This window comes from Pseudorasbora parva, chromosome 1, assembly GCF_024679245.1.
Source record: "Pseudorasbora parva isolate DD20220531a chromosome 1, ASM2467924v1, whole genome shotgun sequence".
Lineage (NCBI taxonomy): Eukaryota > Metazoa > Chordata > Actinopteri > Cypriniformes > Gobionidae > Pseudorasbora > Pseudorasbora parva.
In genome coordinates, this window is record NC_090172.1 from 36,730,602 (window position 1) to 36,749,870 (window position 19,269).

The following is a 19,269-nucleotide window of genomic DNA, read 5'->3' on the forward strand; positions in this document are numbered from 1 at the left end:
CTGTGACAGATCTGCTGTTGAGGGGGAAGAATTACATCATGTTCACTCCACCTAGTTAAAACACAACCAGAACCTGAATACATGTCTGTTCTCATGAGGCAGGAGTTCATCCACGGTTTCTCATGGCTGGTTTTGGATACTTTGCCTTCTCAAAAACTTATCTGCATATAATAAGTAAATCTGCACAAAACCCCTCACCTGCAGATTTCTGGAAAGCAGCGATGGCGTCCTCGAGTCCAGCTTGTGTCTGTCTGTCAGCACGGGTGCCAATCTGGGAGTAGAGAGCTGCCATATTGAAAAGCATGCTGGCTTTCTCCAGAGAGATGTTTTGCTGGCACACAGGCATGCCAGTAAAGGAGTCATACCTGCGTAGGCACAAAATATGTACATTAAAACCAAGCGGAAACTTACCCCAGTTTCTGTTGAAGCCAATACGGAAATAACTTAAACTGCAATTCATAGACTGATGACTAAAGACTCTCAAGAATCTCATTTAGCCTATGTTGAAATTCCCAACTTTACAGCAGAAAATAACATGTTTACAGCCTGGTACAAATTGTGGTTTTGGTCTATATAGCTAATTTTGCCTTTCATGAAAACTGTGAGGGGCTGAATTTTTTTATAACTCATTCATTTACATTATATAAAGCCTTAAAGTTCTGCATAATTAAGGGCGTGGCCACCTTGAGAGACAGGTAGATAGCAAATTATCCACTGTCTGTTAGTCATTCCGTCACCTCAGCTCCGCCCACATCCCTCCTCTTTGCCTAATTTCTGTTATCCGGGAGTGACACGCTATGACACGCTGGCAAAATGTCTAATTTACACTTCAAAACTGCTCTTCTAAATCTTATGGGTGACGTCACAGACATTTTGTCCGTATTTTTTTACAGTATTATTTTATGGTTAAAACTCATGTTGACAAAAAAAACACAGGTGAGGTTTTTTTTGTTTGGTTACATATATGCAATGCTGTGTTAAAAGAAATTGCATACTTTATGTTTATTGTTTATGTTTAACAGCTCAATTAATTCTCTACACGTTTTTCTTTATTTATCCTGTCATCTCCCTTTGTCTCTAGGGTATAAATGAAACAAAAAAGCTGATGTATAAACAGAAACAACAAAAAAAGCCTGACAGCCCAGTCAGACCAGTTGTGCATTTCCTCTGAAGGAGTTATGTTTACAGCTGACAGAGTAGTGTGTAAGTTCATTACAAGCATATTACTGCTGGTGTGAATGAGATGCAACCTACCATGTGAAGAAAATACCAAGCTGGCGTGTAGGGGAGAAAAATCGCGTCTCCAAGAAGGAAAGTTGACTGAAGTAGTTGGCAAGCAAATCCACACCAGAAGGATTACGACTGGGGGTTCGGCAGGCCTGAAACACACACACACTTACTTCAGGACCTTTAATAAGACCGGTCTCATTGGTTAGACTTGTGCATCTGTTTTTACTGAACAGATTTATTTAATCCTAAACTTGGCACTTCTCACAGATGTTGTATAATACCTGTCTCAGGTCCATCAGGTCATCGATCTGATCCTGAAAGTTTGAGCCATCTTCACTGTAGTGTTCCAGGATGAAGTCCTGTTCAAATAAAGCATCAATTCATTCATAATGTCAACACAAACACAAAAAGGCCACAGTCACATATTCACAGGCCTGTTCTCCTTGTTAAACTTGTCTGCAGTAAGAAAACAGATGTAACAATGGCCCGGTGTCATATATTCACCTGCATGGCTGTGTCATTATGGATCAGCTAAATTACAGGTTGGAAGCATCTGACTGATTCTTGTCTCTCAACAAACATCTCAACACCCACTTATTTATAAGATAATAAATGCCATGCATCAGACATCACTGTAGACTTTCAAATTCACAATTAAAGGCTTTGGCTTCCTTGATTAAACTACTTTCTATTTTTAATTAGAAAAACTTTAAGAATCATGAAATCCCCCTAACTGAACGCCTGATAAGGTAAACAATGAGGCGTTGTGAAAGAAACTGACCTTGAGAGGAACAGAGAAATCAACATCCTTTGTCTCCTTCAGTCCCAGAGGGATGAGCGGGATGATAGATGTCTCTCTGTAAAATGAATAAAAGAGAGGAAATTACATTTTAGAAAAACCAACAGAGAACACTTACGCATTTCAATAAGAAATAATAAGACTTCAAGGCTGACTCAGAAAGGCACAACCTCCTAATCTGTGTGTGACTCAGAACTGAGACATGCTTGTGTATGTGACCCCTTTCACACATTACAAATCTCTGCGAGATTCAATCAGCTCTAAGATTGAAACAGCTGATTCTGAAATAGAGGATGGTTTACCATCACAAGCCTACGTGCGTTCTAGAAAAATATTGACTATTAAAATGTGACATAAGAAAAAGGTGTGTGTATGTGTGGGTATGTTTGCTACATTTTGCACTGATCAAACTTCGTACACTTCAGCACAATATAATTATATGCAAGTTGTCATTACATCAACTAGTGCTTGCACTGGTGGGACACTAGCCCAAAGCAGTCTGAATGAAGACAGACTAGAAAACACATGAGTGTGAACTGATGACAGGCAGTCCTCGTCTGTCCTGATTGTGTCTTGATGACAGATAACAGTGCAGCACCAGTGTGGTACTGGGAAATGTTTCTGAGAAATATGGCAGGAAATGTAAGAGAAAACATCACTTGTGCTTCAAGGAAATGTACCTGTAAACTAAATTCTCTGTGCATAAAAAAACCCAAAGCAGCAGAAAACTTCTCAAGAATTACAATAACATTTCCATGTTGTGTAGTGTCGCAAATCTCAGCATCATGGTGAATCCTCCATTTTTTCAGTGCACTATGTAATGAAAACTTCAAAGAATGCAAACCAATCACGGTGCAGAGTATATTCACTGCAGAGAAACAGAGAACAGAAGACAGGTTGTTCTTGTACGCTCTTCAGGCCATGAGAAGAAAAGTTTTATTTTCAAAAAACAGTCAGAGGGGGATAGAGGGGGTGCAGGGCATGAAAGAAATGAAAGAATGCAGTTTTGTACTCTCTCTCTCACACACACACACACACACACACACACACACACACACACACACACACACACACACACACACACACACACACACACACACACACACACACACACACACACACAGAGAGTAAGCTGGCAGCCAGGTGCAAAAGAGAATGCCACATTGTGTACAGCTACAGGAAGACCATGTTCTGTTTGGTCTTCTGTGCATTAAAAACACAGGTGATAACACTACACCAATGGGAATTTTCATTTTCTCACACTCATGTGGTGATATAGGCTTTGTTTGTTTTAAAGGACAAAAAAGCAGGTTTGTAGAAATTTTAAGGAACATATTTGCAGTGCAGAGGAAGAGAGTAACCGGAGCTTCTGGAGAGAGAATGCAGGCTGGTATGCACAAGCCCTTCAAAGTCAAAAAGCACCACCTCAAATATACTCTCAAATGCAATACCTGTCTAAAACTGACACACCTACTGTTTTATCACTGCTATTAGTAACATTGCAAAGTAACAGAAAAGTAAAAGCATGCAATAGTAAAAGTATGCAAAAGTATGCATTCATTAAAAGTATGCAATAACAGAAATGGAAGTATTGGAAACACGAAGGGACCCAAAATCAAACAAAGTGAAATCATTTAGATTCGCATCCCTTTGTCTTCTACCTATGCTAGGCTTCTCTCAACCAACACCAGACAACTTCAGATTGTTGAATTCTGATTGAATCATTATTTGAGTCATTTGTTACAGAACAGATCATAGCACAAGAGAGCTAAAAGGTTAGGGTTTTTTATTCATGAAAAAGAAAAAAATATTAAAAAGTTATAAGCTTATAAGAAACATTCAGTCAACAAACTTATGCCTTGGTTGAACTAGGAAAGAAAAAGAATACAATATGATGATATTATATGGTATTTTTGTCCAAGCAATGGTGTTGTTTTGGACTCTAAATATTTTAATTATATGGACTAAAATAGTTAAAACATTCTTCAAAATATATTCCTTTTGTGTTCAGTAGAAGAAAGTAAGTCACAAGGAACAATATTAAGGGGGAGTATTTTTCATTTTTGAGTGAACTATCCCTTTAATACATACCACACTTTTACTTCAAAAAGAAAAAAGGGTGACTGTCTCATGTTTACAGCTTTAAAATGAGTTATAATTATGGATGTAGGTCAGGGGTTCAGAATCAGGTGCAGATGTCTGCAAGAGGTTTTTCTGGTTTACTATGAACCTTTCAGGCACAGGGGATAAACACTCTTTCATTAGTGCTTGGCCTAGAGGAACAAACTTCAGACTATATACAACATGTTATGAAGCTAATGCTGATGAAGAACTAGGCCAGCACTGCTCAGTTAAGCAGGGTTTGAGCTGAAAATATGGCTGAGCTTTCTAAGAGCAGAGAAAGATGGCTGTTTTCGTGAAGAGAGTGAAGCAGGCCAAAGACACTCAAGGGTGCATACGTGCGCACACACTCTCACTCACAGTGGTCTGAGAGGCGAAAGAGGGCTTAGAGAGGATTTAAAGAGGACAAGAATCCAACCGTAACCAAGGAAACACTCAAAGCCTACAAAATAAACAAAACATACACAGTATGACAGTCACAAAAGCATGACTGCAGTGCCACTAATGAAGCCTTTCATTTTGGCTATAGGGTTTACTTTGTATGCCTAAAGAAAGAATCACTTAAACATCCTTGGATATGCATGTTTTTCTCTCCCTATTGCATTCAAATTACACTACGACCATTCTAAGCCATACCTTTTTTTTCACATAATGATTTAGAAAGAATTTGAAGCAGTAAGATAATATACATGCTATAATTGTGATACCATGGAAAAGAAAGCAGAAACACAAAATTAATGGCATGTGGCATGTGTTTGAGAAAAGAAGATGAGCCTAAGGATTCACCAGAATCATCAGCCTGTCAAACCAACTCAGCATAAACCTGTCTGACCAGTTGTGTGGAGTGGAGTCTCTTTCTATTGCGAATGTAAAGGAACTCGAGAAGATGTACCCGATTGACCATTGAACCTGCAGGCTATGTCTTATCAACCAAGTTTAGATTATTTATCAACAGGGCTTGACATTAACACCCTCCAAATGCGGGTAGATTTCAGATGTGGCGGGTATGGCCTTATAAGTCAGTTTTATTACATTCACATACATGGTACGGGGGCCCAGCAAGATGGTTTGTACCCAGGGCCTAAAATTTGGTGCTACGCCGTTGGTCACAAATATTACATCCATGCATTAAGCAGCCCAATTAAATACCTGTCTGTCATTAATGTTAATCAAACAACTACAGATGTTAAATAAATGTATACATATTAAATAAATATGTATTAGTATTTAATATAATTTGCGTAGGGTATTTTTTAAATATATGTATATATATATATATATATATATATATATATATATATATATATATATATATATATATATATATATATATATATATATATATATATATATATATCCTAACTAAAATAACTCATAGCCTATCATATTACATTTCTCATATTAGCCTATCATATTGCCCACCCCTTGCCCACCTGCACATCCCAGCTGATATACAATGTAGTCTTGATTTTTTTTTTTTTTTTTTGGGGGGGGTCACTCTGCATTTGGTTTGAAAGGGTTTTAAGTTTGAAAGTTTGAAAGGGTTTTAAATCTTCTAAATCAAGTAAAATGACTCAAAATAAAGTAATTTTATGCATGCCAAAGTCAACTTTAAACATATACAATGTAATTTCCAAACAGCAAAATTGTGGTCAGTAAAAATGCTGAGTGGCTAATTACTTTGGAAAACAACTAGCCACAGTGGCTGGTGAGCAAAAAAAATTATGCCACGCCCTGTTTATCAAGTATAGACAGAATTTATATAACTCAATTATAACTTATTATTATTATTTGTTACTGTTATAATAGCGCTTTTCTAGGTACTCAAAGTGCTTTACATTTAAAAGGGGAGAATCTCTTCAACCACCACCAATGTGCAGCTTCCAATCGGATGATGCGACGGCAGCCATATTGTGCCAGAACACCCACCACACACCAGTTTATTGGTGAAGAGGAGACCGAGTATGAGGATGATTAGGAGGCCATGATGGACAGGTTAAACCCCTACTCTTTTTCTGAAGGGCATCCTGGGATTTTTAATGACCACAGAGAGTCAGGACCTTGGTTTAACGTCTCATCCAAAGGATGGTGCTTGTATAAAGTATAGTGTCCCCATTAGGAGTGCTCATATTAACGTTTAACTGTTAGTTAGAATTTTAATCCATTAACACTATCAGTTAAACGTTTTTTTTTTTTAAATGACATGCAAAATAAGCTAAAAAGTATTAAAATACTGCAGTAGACTAGTACAAGCTCCTGACTGGTGGAGGAGAGCAAATGAAAGTCACTTCCCAAAGGCTGGCCGCTCTAGCGAGACGTCTCTGTATTCCCCGGGCATCAGTGCCTTTTCGTAGTGTGGTTTTGTCTGACAGCTGGACAGCGAGTCCGATTGGAGCCAGTGTTTTTTTCCGTTTTTCGTTTTTTTTCTTTCTTGGCTTAAATTGTTGCAGCCATTTAAATAGTTCAGTTTTGTTTTTAATGTCAAAGTAGTTATATTTTGTTTAGTTTCTTTGTTAAGTTAATTTAGAAAAATGTTTAGAGCAATTTTTTTGTTTGTTAAATGAAAGTTTTAATTGTTTTAAGTGACAGCCATGTGACCAGTAGTCGACAGTGACTTAACCACGTTTAATCAGTTTAGCCTCTCAAATCAGCTCTAGACTTGTCTTGCCTATAATAAAATCCATAGATATAAAACACTTCAATGTTAGTTAATTTAGCCTACTATAATATTACCTCCACAGTAAAAAGCATTGACGAGCTGATACTGCTCACAACGGCGCTCACAAACGAAACAAGCTAAACAATCTAATCAAATAAAAAAGTTTTTGAGCATCTAGGACTTATTTTAAGTTTCATTTACGGCCATTTGCTTTGGCTCGCTTTACACACACGTTTATTTTTTTAATATTTGCCAGGAGTAAAATTTACACATGTGGTTTAAACAACCAGATACATTTACACTTGTCCAGTTTTGTCTGAAATGCTTTCAGACCACCTTCTGAAATGGTTTGTTTGGGTAATCGGAATTAAAAAGCCTAACTCTCGAAAGAATCTCGGAAGTCATTTAGGCCAATTCCTGTTCATTTCGCAATCAGATAGATGCCTGGTCAGAGAAAACAAATGAAGGAACCAGTTGTAAAAAGGCCATAACTAGCAGCAGCTGAAGAAACACGCGCTGCTGCTGACGCGTCAATGTCTTGACAGTCACGTAAGCTATTATGGTCTTGTGTTGTTTCCACCAGTGCATCACATCTCATTGTTTCTTTTAATTAATAAAATAAATATAAAATGACGGAGAAGACTAAAAAAAGGTCTGAAGCCCAGCCTGCGTTTAGGTATGATGTGAAAATTGGCTCGAAGACCAGCCCTAGGGGTGTAAAAAAGTCGGGTCCCGTCGAGCTCGGGCATAAATGCAGGGCTCTAGTGTGAATCTAGGTTCTGTTGTTGAGCTGTTCTGTATGTCCTTTAATATGTGCCAACAAAGTAAATAGGGTCCATTTTGATTTCATGATGACTTTAAAGCTACACTGTGTGATATCTTCCCCCATCTAGTGGTGTAAAGATATATGGCAATCCAGTGAATATTAGTTTCTGTTCCTCTCAATTCTGATTTCGTTTTAACTCCTACGGTGGCCGATTTAGTCCAAGATTAACATGGCTTCCAGCTCGACCTCGTTCATGACTGCCATCGAGTGTTAAAATGCGAAAAGCGAAGCTTGAATTTACGGGTTTGTCCCTCTTTGGCTAATGTACTTTCAAGATGGAGGGGCAGCATGGCGACCAGCATTTGAACCCCTCACCCTTATGTATTTTCAATGGCAAATGATAAACTTATGAAAATACTTTATTACTTGAAAGAAGTAAATATACAATAATGAGCTCATATATTTTTGAAAGAACTAAGTGTTTTTAGCTAAGAATAAACAAAAAAAGTTACACAGTGTAGCTTTAATGAGTGCATAGATGACATGAAGCTGTCCGAAGTTAGCTACATTGTAAACTGAAGGGTGTTCACATCCTAAACAGCTCTCGATCGGATAAAGTTCAGGTGGTTTTGACATCAAAATGATAATAGTGCACATACAGCTTTTATGGGGAGTATTTTAACTTAAAGGGATAGTTCACCCAAAATTTTGGCTCATCTTCAAATTGAACACAAAATAATAGATATTTTGAAGAATATGGGTAACCAAACCCGTTGATGGACCCCAATGACTCCCATGATATGGGGAAAAAAATATTATGGACGTCAATAGATCCCAACTATCCCTTTGAGTGCTGCAGGCAATGCTCATCTATAATAAAACTGCAATATTCCAATAAAAAATTTCATGTGACTTAAAAAAAAAAAACTGAAATTAGCACAAAAAAATATTCATCTGACCATTACTCTAAAAGCTATGTGTATGCATTTAGATTACAAACAATGATTGGGCCAACTTTTTTTAAATTTGAACTTTCTTAAAATTCCTTCTGGAAGGCCTTATGACTATGTAGCAAGAGCAAATTCCTTCATAAATAGCATGACATTTATGTGCAGGCTTACATGGAATCATTAGCCACCGAATTTCAAGAAAAGGTTTGCTGATTTCCCCTAAATTGAAACATCTATCATTTACTAAATTCTAGACATTCCCCAGGCCCCTCTACATTTTTTCATTCAATATTTTGGCCAATTTAATTATGCTTTCATCAACCAATAATTCTGTTTAACACTCATAAATCATGTTTAAATACATTCCAAATTTCTTTCAGTAGAGAAAATGTGATACAGGGCAGTGAGTTCATCAGGGAGTTTACTCTATCATTCTGCACACACCACTTACATTACTGTAATTCACCAGGGAGTCAGATAAACTGGACGTGTGTGAGGATTAACTGTGCATTCTGTCTCTAGAATGGATCTTAATCTGCCTTGAGTTCTCACTGTATCTTTCTTCATCCTAATCAGTGATATGTGCATGTACTTACTGTACGTTCTGATAAACTTCCACAGAGCTGTTGAGTAGTTCCAGCTGTTCCATAAGACGCTGTAGAACAGCGTTGAAATAACTCAACTCCAGCACCACTTGCTCCCGAACCTTATTATTGGATGTCGCCCTTGAGAGGGAGAGAGAAAGAGAGAGAGAATAAGTGGAGGTTATATCTACAGTAACTATCTACATGGTCGTACAATTTCACAATGCCTCTGGTTTGAAATGTCCTGTTAGTTCAACATCTGCAGTACAGAAGGGAAAGGCTGATACACTCTAAAATGTTTTGGGTGGTTTTAACCCAATGTTGGGTCAAATATGGACTAACCCAGCAATTGGGTTGTTTTAATCCTGCTTAAGACAGGATTAAATAATTGGGTTAAATAATTGCTTAAGACAACCCAATCGCTGGGTTAAAACAACCCCATTGCTGGGTTAGTCCATATTTGACCCAACATTGGGTTGTTTTTTACCCAGAATTTTTTAGAGTGTAAGACTGGAGCTTTTATTATTTTGTGTGCTTCCAGGCAAATGATAAAGAAGTGCAGAAAGGTTAGAATTAAAACTAAGAAACAAAAATACATAATACATAAAATGCATATATACATGTTGCAATCGCATAATGATGAATTTATGATGTTAATATTGTGTGTATTGTTATTATTATTTTTTGATGATGATGAAAAACAGGGCAAGTTAAAAAAAACTAAATTGTACATTAATGAGACAATTTACTGATTCAATCTGTTAAATGTAGTAAAATTATTTCATATTTCATTGGGTTCCTGAGGCCTGTGACATAATGTGGATCAGGATGTGCTTTAAATTGAGAAAATATTACTTTTATGAGTCCTGTTTGTCCTTGTTTGATACCCTCACATCCCTCACTGACAGAATCACATCAACCTGAGTGGGAGATTAACCTCTCATTGCTTTTCACATCTTCTATTACAATGCAGTGGTTCAGTTTCAACAGCAGAAGGTGTCTAAAAAAATCTTAAAGTCCTCATGAGGTGTATAATATATTATTCCGTACACAAACCCAAAGGCACGTTGGCAGGGCGGGACACCACAAAATTAGCACTCATTGAAACCGGTCGGGCATGTGAGCTCACTCAAACAAACACACAAGAATGTGGATTACAGCCGCTTAGATCAGAAAGATAGAGAAATACGGGGGAGGGCATTATGCTAGCCATGTGGGGGAAGGGAGGTTAATAAAAGCAGATGACTTCGTTCTTACAATCGATCTATTATGTGGTTATCCTTTCTTCCATGAACCACAAACCTCTGAGACCCATGAATGAGAACACATTCCATATCGCCACTGAAGATAGAGCAGCTATGAATGAAAGGTTAAGAGATTGAGCAAGCATTCACACCCGACCCAATATCAGGTAAAGAAAAACACTCTAATGATGTAATGAACTCTATAAAACTGACTCATGTACATCATTAAAATACATACCAGGATTCTTTAGATCTGACTAACATTAAACAGAAGTTATAAGAGTGTTTCACTTATAATCGACAGAAAGATCCTAAGGCAGCGTTTACATGTGTGTGAGAGAATTTTAGCTTCTGCTGACATGCATTTATGCAAGTCCGTGTATGTGCCTGCATGGATGTGTTAAACAGGCTGACCGAAGACCTCAGGGCCATTTGCACACCCATCACAGCACTGACCTGAACAATGACCTCACTAGTATACCCATTACAACCGTCAACTGGTGGGAATTTGACTAGATCTAGAAACATTCCTTTGGGATTAAAAGCAACAAACTGCTCTATGCCTTATATGCTTGGATCCAGCCTACTTTCAGTCAGCCAGCTTACAATATCCAACCAAACGCCACCCAATACCAGATGACAATAAAAGAGTAAAAGAAAGGACTCGCTTATGATTTCTTAGTCAAAAGAGCTTATCCAAACTTTATTGTTCTATCAAGATTTAAAGCCACTTTGACGTCAGTGCCAATGCTATGCTCCAAGGACCAACCTAGCAGGTGTGTCCTTCAAAACCATAGAGACAACAGACACACTTAACATCCCCATGGCAACCAATTTGTCCAATGTTACAGTGTGTGCTGAGCTCATCGTACAGGGAAAAACATTGGGAGCTCTTGAGAGAGGTAATGTAATGTATGAGCTGTGATTTTCACAACAAGATGCAACAGCAGTTCTGTAAACTTCACAAATATCTGTCCTTTCTTAATGCCTTCACAGACATGAGCGTGGGTGTTCCCTGAGAAGATGTCAGTGTTTCTTGTCCGCCCGAGCTTCATTTATATAAATACTTCCTTGAACAGAACTGATACAAATCTGACAGACAGTCCAATAGTACTGGCCAGTTACAAATCAGGCAAATTGTGTCCCACAATCAAACCAGAGTACAATCAGGGCTTCCGTGTCCTGACACAATTTCCATCAGCAGTTACAGTTTTTAAAAACCAGAGATAAACTGAAATTTCAGCAGCTGAAAGAAAAAATAGGATATAAAAAGTGGCCAAAATATACATAGATTACCATTCAACTTTTGATCAGTTATTTTAAAGAAGTTAATCATTCGATTCAGCAAGAACGCTTTCAATTCAAAAGTGGCTGTGTAAAGACTTTTACATTGTTACAAAAGAATTTCTCTTTCTAATAAATGCAGTTCTTTTCTCTATTCATCAAAGAATCCTTATTGTATTATGGGTTCCTCAAAAATATTAAAGTAGCACTGTTTCAACATTGATTATGAGGATCATGTTACACTGAAGACTGGAGTAATGCTGAAAATCCAGCTTTGACATAACAGGAATACATTACATTTGAACATATATTGAAATAGAAACACTTGAATTACTTTTTTTAACAAAAAAAAATTAAAAAATGCTGCCATGGTGCGCATAGGAGACTTTTCAAAAATATAAAAATAATTTTAAAAAAAATTGTGTAACTAAAAAAATCAGTGTGAGAGTTTTTTGGAGCTCATGACATTCTGTTTACTGCACATCATATCAGCATGCCCCCCCCAAAAAAGATTAGCGAACAACAGTGATACATGCGTAATTATAATGTTTTGCCAATTTTGTTATTAAGCCATACCCACTGAAGAAAGTCAATGTACCCACTTGGACAAATATCTATTATATTAGTTGTTTTAACAAGGGCTAATTTAAAGGCTCATTTTTTTTGGTTTATGTTTTCAGCCCAGTGGACAATAATTAGAATCTCACTACTCAAAATACATTACTAGTTACAAACTGATTAACAATTAATTCAAAATTCTAATTCACAATGATTCATTATAAACACCAAAAGCATTAACAGTCTGTTAAGTGATGTGTTCTTTATTATGAACACTTTCTTCCTTTACGCCATACTAGCATGCTACAAGACACCAGAAAGGTGACAAAAAATGATTTGCATGATATTTTGCATTTTTTTTAAGTCATGCAGTTTTTTCCTCTCTTGTCTGGTTCAGCTATAGTATGCATGGCTGACCAGCGGTTACCATTCAAATCAGTGCCAGCATTTCATAGTTGACAGCTGGCAGCTAGAATGTTCAAAAAAGGACTTGCATTGTAAATGTACTTCAAAGAGCATACTTTTCAAAACTGATCAAAAGCAAAGCAAGTTTATAATTCAGTTTAAGATATAAAGGGGTACTTTATCGCTAGCGTGGCTTCCTATAGAGTTGAGAAGACTTTTGAAATCGGTGCTACCTGGCTAGAGAAAACACAGAAAAACACCCATAAATGCACTTGCATGTTGCTGTCTAAGTTCACCCCCACTAGTCTGCTATGGATTTGCTTGGACAGAAGAATCGTATGCAACGAATTGTATAAGAAAATGTAGTGATGGAAAATCTGAAAAACCACTGTGTTTGCATTTGCAGTCAAAATTTCAAAATGGATGACTACACGAACACAGTGCTTCAGGCCAGGGGGGGTCAGTTCATTCCAAAAGCAAGACTTTGTCATGTACAGGTAAGAAAGTCATTGCCATTGTATTCCGATTTTACCATTATGCAGTTTAAAGAGTAGATAAAGTACAATACAATTTTAATTTTTGTTAATAACCCTCTGTCCATCCGACTGTCTAAGGGTGAGGATACAAAAATGCAAACTATTCTGTAGATGTTTTCATGAAAGCCCTGGAGCAAACACATCATCCAGCAGACATTTGCTGACAAATAGAAGTTCATTTCTTGGTCTAGGTAACACAGAGAATGAGTAAACATTGTTCATTTATTGACATTGTAACAATACACTTTCAGGTTTCAGGTTTCAATGTCCTAGATCTGAGCTTCACTGGTATATATCAGGTCAGAAAAATCTCACATATTGCATTCCCAGGCTCCTTAGTCATTAGCTTTAACAAAGGCACAATGTTACTGTGTCTATCATCAACTACAAATCTAAAGGTAAAAAACACTAAAGGCATGCCTGACGATCAGATGGGAGTGTAGATGAGCTCCACACACTGGCTTCTACACAAATAGAGAAATTCTTTGACGACAGGTTAGCAGCAAGGCTTCTGCTTTCACCACAAAAAAGAGCAAAGGATTCCTCCAAAACAGGGGTGTGATTTATCCAACAGATCACCCGGGCTGTATGATCTTCAGCTCCACTCAACAGATGCTGTTATGTAACCAAATGGTCAATGAAAGACTACATAACTTTCTTTAAAAAAAAAAAATCTTCATTCATCAATATGTTTAAACATTACTGGGTTATTTTGTGAAAGATGTCCTGCATACGTCTCGCCTGACAAGCCAGATGTTGGGTCTGGGAACCCACCATTGGCCGGGCTCAATCCGAGGGGCGGGATGGTTGTCTTTCAAAATCCCTCTGCACGCAATTGGAGCGCTACAACCAACCAGAGCAACATCAAGCGGAGCTAGTTGATAATTAAACTTTCACCGTATTTGGTCGGCAAAACTCACATCTTCCTTTCTTAAGAATGATTTCAGTGCGTTCTTTGTTCTTTTATCTTTTTCAAAGAAAAGCTTAAAGGGGTACAGCTCAGCGCTGGGAAGATTAATCTGTTTTTAAACTGGGTCATTAATGTAGTAGAAAGTTATTTTTTTATTTGGTGCTTTCTAGACTAAGAAACGACAGAAAATGTATTTTTGTCTCATGGGCATGACAGACAACAATTCCCAGAATGCTTCGCTGCCCTATGAGGCCACTCCCAAAGCCACCGCTACTGGATTACTGAATCACTGGATCACCACGACCACGATCATCTTCATAAAATCAGTTTAGTTAGAGAACAGACACTACAATTAAAATTAGAATGTGTCTGTTCAATATAATGTGATTTAGCCGCTGAGGGAGTGCGAGCTGAGCTATGAATGCGATCTACCATCCCCCATGTGCGGGGGTTGAAAACATGCGGAAATAGCCCCCTCTGCTGGTTGTAGTCTTTAGCAGTGATGCGCAGGTCAATGTATTAACAACCCGCACCCGACCAACGTTTTCAGCTAACCCGCCCGCAAATCGGACCGCAAAAAAGAAAATATTGTAACGTTACCCGAGTCACATTTTTTAAAAGTAGTAAATGCTCCCTGGCATAATATCCATTAATCCAGCCTGTGGAGGAGCCCTGATGTGCTCTCAGAGTTGCAGCGACTGTGATGCATTTCCAAGTGAAACAGAATATTGAATAGAGGGCAGGGTTTTACCTCAGCACTCCTCTCCATCTCTCACTCATAGCAGAATAACGGTTGGAGGGGAGTGGTTACTTATTTTAAAACACAAGTCGTCAAACTGACATCAGCTGAGAAGGAATGCTGTTTCCAGACCGGAAATAACTTTTCAGATTTTGATTAAAGATTACCACAGCCAACAATTTGTGTGTATAAACTTGCACGGATTAATTGTTCACCCTAAGACCTGTAATATGTGCTCACAAAGTAAATAAGATCGATTTTGATTTCATGAGGACTTTACCTCTAAGTCTTTCAGAGTCACAGCAAAGCTGTTTCGAAAGATCGCCGTTCGCTAGCAAGTAGCACACAACTCTGCCATCATTATGTCAAGCCCACCCACCAACTCTATACATGATGTGATTGGCCTGACCAGAATTTGGTTATTCCAGCTCGCAAGTGTATGGAGAGTTGCTAGACCACACTAGTCGCAAATTAGATTTGCTGCCACTAAGGTGCATCTAGATTTCTAGGCTAGCATGTCTGCATATCCACACACATGCCTGTAGACTTACATGCGAGGTGAAGGTGATAAATGAGCTCTTGCCTTTGTGTTTGTGTCCACATAAGTGTGCTTGACTTACTTGAGAAGGTTCTCTGCTCCAGCTCTCAACCTCATCTGTTTGATGATATCCTGGTTAAGAAGCGCTCTTTTATTCTGCAGTTTACTGCGGCCCGTCTGAGCAAATGGATTACATCCCTGTCAGGGAAAGAGATAGCGAGAATTAGCAACAGTTTACATGGTTCTTGGGGGGAGGGCTCCTTATAAACAGCTAATATAAAATAATTTATTGCCTGTTTTTATACACCGTGAACATTTCACAGTCTTATAAACAACAACTGCATGCATTCCATTGTTCCTATAAATGATAAACACACAAGTACATGTCAGCCGACGCAAATACCTTGTCACGTCAGTAAGGTGTGGCATACACAGTACATGATGTAAGGATCAATCACCCAGACACACCTTTAGAGAGAGTATCTATCTGTCATAAATCTTATAGCTGAGGGAGGAGGAGGTCTGATTTATAGGAGGCTGGTATCAATCTAGATGGTTAAAATAGCAAACTATTTACTGCTCTTATCTTGACAAACATTCTATGGGATACTGTGAAAACTATTTCTGAAAGTATGTACACTAGCTAGCCTATGACTGAGCACAGAGGAAAGAGCACCACCTTTGAAGGGTGAAATTGATCTAAATTTTTTATTTCATTATAACCCAGTCCTAATGTATTAAGTTATGAAAAACTGACTGCCTCAAATACTGATAGTGACTGCTGCTTGACCAGCAGATTATTTTATGGAAAGCCAATCTGTTACCTACAGAGTTTAATGTATAAAGGCAGCTACTGACTACATTCACAGAGTCTGTTTAGGATAGACAACCAAGCTAAAAGTGAGATCACATTTTTTATTGTTGGCAAAATTTCATGTTCAAAATTCAGCAATTTCAATAAGAGTCCATGCGATCAGGAATTTCGAGTGAGGGTGAAAAAAATTCCCTGCATAGATTTCACATTGTGTTCAAGCTGGCCACATGAAGTATAGCCATGGAAAGCTGTTTGGTTTGAAGGTGACCTCTGTAGAGTGAGGCTTCATGTGTTGCTATACTTTTAGGACTTTGTTTGCTCACAAACTTTCACCCAAAACACACTAATGAGACTCTTGAATTGATATGTCACAGTAGCAGGTTGAATACCATCTGTATAACCGAAGTCAATCCCATTTTCCACTCTTGTAACAACCATGAATAACATCTGAAAGCACAGTGACTAAAGTAAATGTTAAAGATGGTGACTTTCATACTACCTGAATGTCTTATTTGACAATTGTTTAATAATGATTACGACCGAGATTTATCTATCAAATCTTAATTAACAGAAATTATAGTGCAGATGAGAACAGCTCCGGTGGAAGAGAGACAGCAAATACATCTAAAAGTTTCAGATAACACACAGCTCATATCTCCGTCTCTGAGTTACGAAAACCTCTAATGAAAAAAAAAAAAAAAAACGCAACACACGTGATACGAACAGTGCAGGGTGCCTCTCATATTGCATGACATGACAGACTAGATGCCTGTGAGGTTGTTCACACAATACAGCTTGCCTGCTCAACTAAATTAAAATTGTGTATGTCAATTGTTAATGTTAAAAATCCAACTTAATATAAATGTAGCAACTTTAAACAAGAAACCCATAGTCTGCTGCAGTGTAAACATGGGCAATACAAGCAATAGTGGTTGTCAAAGGGACCAGACGTGACCTCTGCACATTCTAGAATACTGACCAGAGTGATGTTTAGCGGAGCAGATCCAAAGAGCTGCCAGTGCAACTGCGTCCCACAATCACACAGCAATTACCATGGACTAACAGCGCACACAGAGCTGAAACAAGGTCTTTATCAAACCAGAGCACAAATGAGACCAAAAAGAGGGCCTCAACTGAGTTGTATAAGAGTTCAATATTATGCAACTGTATGGTGGGTATCCAAACAAATATGAGACTACAGTAAGAAAACATGTTAATTTCAATTCTCAGCCTTGGAAATCTCTAAATAAACTAACCGTTTGGTCTCTGCATTGGGGTAACAAAGTTGGGTTTCAGTAAACATTAAATAATTATGCAACAGAGAATGTATGCCACTCTAATGAATGTTTTTTACTTTAGTTTAAGAGACACTCTTTCCGTCTTACTCATAGCTGTTCGATCACTTTACTTAAGCTTCGTAATGCTGTGAGATGTTTAGAAGCCATGTTATACTAATCCTAAAGCAACGAACAGCTTATCCTGCCTATGTCAGAACATGGGATGGGAGCATCTGTGTTTCATTAATGTTTGTGGTTTGGCTATGCACTGTCACTGGGCAGATGCTAATATAAGGAAAACTGAGGGGGGAAAATGCTGAATCTGCAATTCAGTTTCTCCAAGCAGGATCAGCTCAGGAGGAAATGGACCAAAACCACATCACCAGTCTGATCCAGCCCCCACCTGGTAACAGGCCTAAAACCTTCTCCCTGCAGAAGGCGACCACACTCATTTTCAAAAAAATTAATGTAATACATGAAAATGAGACACAGGAAATGTACTAAACAAACAAAAACTGCCTTTCCTTAAAAATCCAATCAGTTTTGCAGTACCATAACCATATCTGCCCACATTAAAAGCCCAATAGATAGTCTCAACACAAACAGAGGCAGGTTCAACAAAGACAATAGACCTCTTCGGCTTTTACACTAACAAAACATAATAACAAAATAAATAATATACTTTCTTAGATATAATTCACCATAATAACCACAGTTTCCCCAAAAATATAATTGTTCTGCAAAAGCATTGGCATATAATATGGGATTGTCTTTGGTCATCATGTTTATAAATGTATGATAGTAGGTCCTAATAATTAGTGACTCTAAATGAAAATTGTCAGCAATACATTTGTATAGATTAATCTTCACATCAGTAAGCAATGGTAGGCTATATGAATGAATGCAGGTGAGTCAGACAGAACACAGCTGAACAGCAATGCAATAGTTCTAGTTTTCTAAAATATTTCTTGCTAGACAAATTCTACCCCAAATAGATCAATTCCAACCCATTTTATGTAGCCTACATTATATTGAATAGCACATAACCTACAGAGATACATCCACTGCGTTTGTTTTCATTGCCTTCAAAATTGATTCGTTTCTAGTTAGCATAATTTATTATACTATTAACTGAATAAATAATCGACAAGAAAAATTAACAAACACACACTACTTTAAGTATTGTTAGGTATTTTTTAATTTTTAATAAGGGACATTGGCATAAAAATTGTAATTAAAACAACACACGATTAAAATACAAAAATCAGTAGGACATTATTGCTTCACATAAGAAATTATATGGTTCTGAGTCTAAAATGAGTTCTGAGAGTTTGCCAACGTCCACATGCCCCGCAGATGTGCGTTCATCTCCAACAGATCCTATTACAAACACCTTATGAAGGAGGGAGGCTGAATGCCTGGTCCCTTTCTTCACTTGTTATCTACACTTCACGTTTTACAACTCATGAAAGAACTTAAAACAATTAAAGTAACTGTTATCTTTTTTAAACGGCAATATTAAACTGCAGTGATGCTATCTAATAGCGTGACTAATAAAAGTTCTCGAAGAAATTAACCTCAGCTCCGGAACCTTCGAGTAAACAAGGTCTATTTTACCTTTTTGAAGTAGCCATTCTCCACCGGTCCGTTGGTCTTGCAACCATTGGGAATAAGAGTGTCCGTCATTTCTGAATTCTCAACCGATGTCTTCGATGAAATTCAGAAAGCAGAAGTCGTAAGAAGTTCCTGTGGCTCAACGGGTGTGTGTCTCCGAGGAGATCTCTGATGTCTGTTGATGCTGCACTGTTGTCCAAACTCTCCTAATCACATTCAGCATTCGCTATTTGCGCTGCAC

At 37.8% G+C, this 19,269-nt stretch overlaps 1 protein-coding gene across 2 annotated transcripts in view; it reads right to left on the reverse strand.

Moving 5' to 3' along the window:
* rhpn2 (rhophilin, Rho GTPase binding protein 2) overlaps window positions 1-19,269 on the reverse strand; it is a 28,448-nt gene extending 9,179 nt beyond the window's left edge. For both annotated transcript variants that reach the window (XM_067439828.1, XM_067439823.1), the window contains exons 1-7: window positions 19,032-19,269; window positions 15,406-15,521; window positions 9,122-9,250; window positions 2,012-2,087; window positions 1,512-1,589; window positions 1,255-1,379; window positions 199-365 (exon numbers count right to left, since the gene is read on the reverse strand). In XM_067439828.1, coding sequence (XP_067295929.1) covers window positions 199-365; window positions 1,255-1,379; window positions 1,512-1,589; window positions 2,012-2,087; window positions 9,122-9,250; window positions 15,406-15,521; window positions 19,032-19,100 — 760 coding nt within the window. In that variant the 5' untranslated portion in view covers window positions 19,101-19,269. The remainder of the gene's footprint in view (window positions 1-198; window positions 366-1,254; window positions 1,380-1,511; window positions 1,590-2,011; window positions 2,088-9,121; window positions 9,251-15,405; window positions 15,522-19,031) is intronic.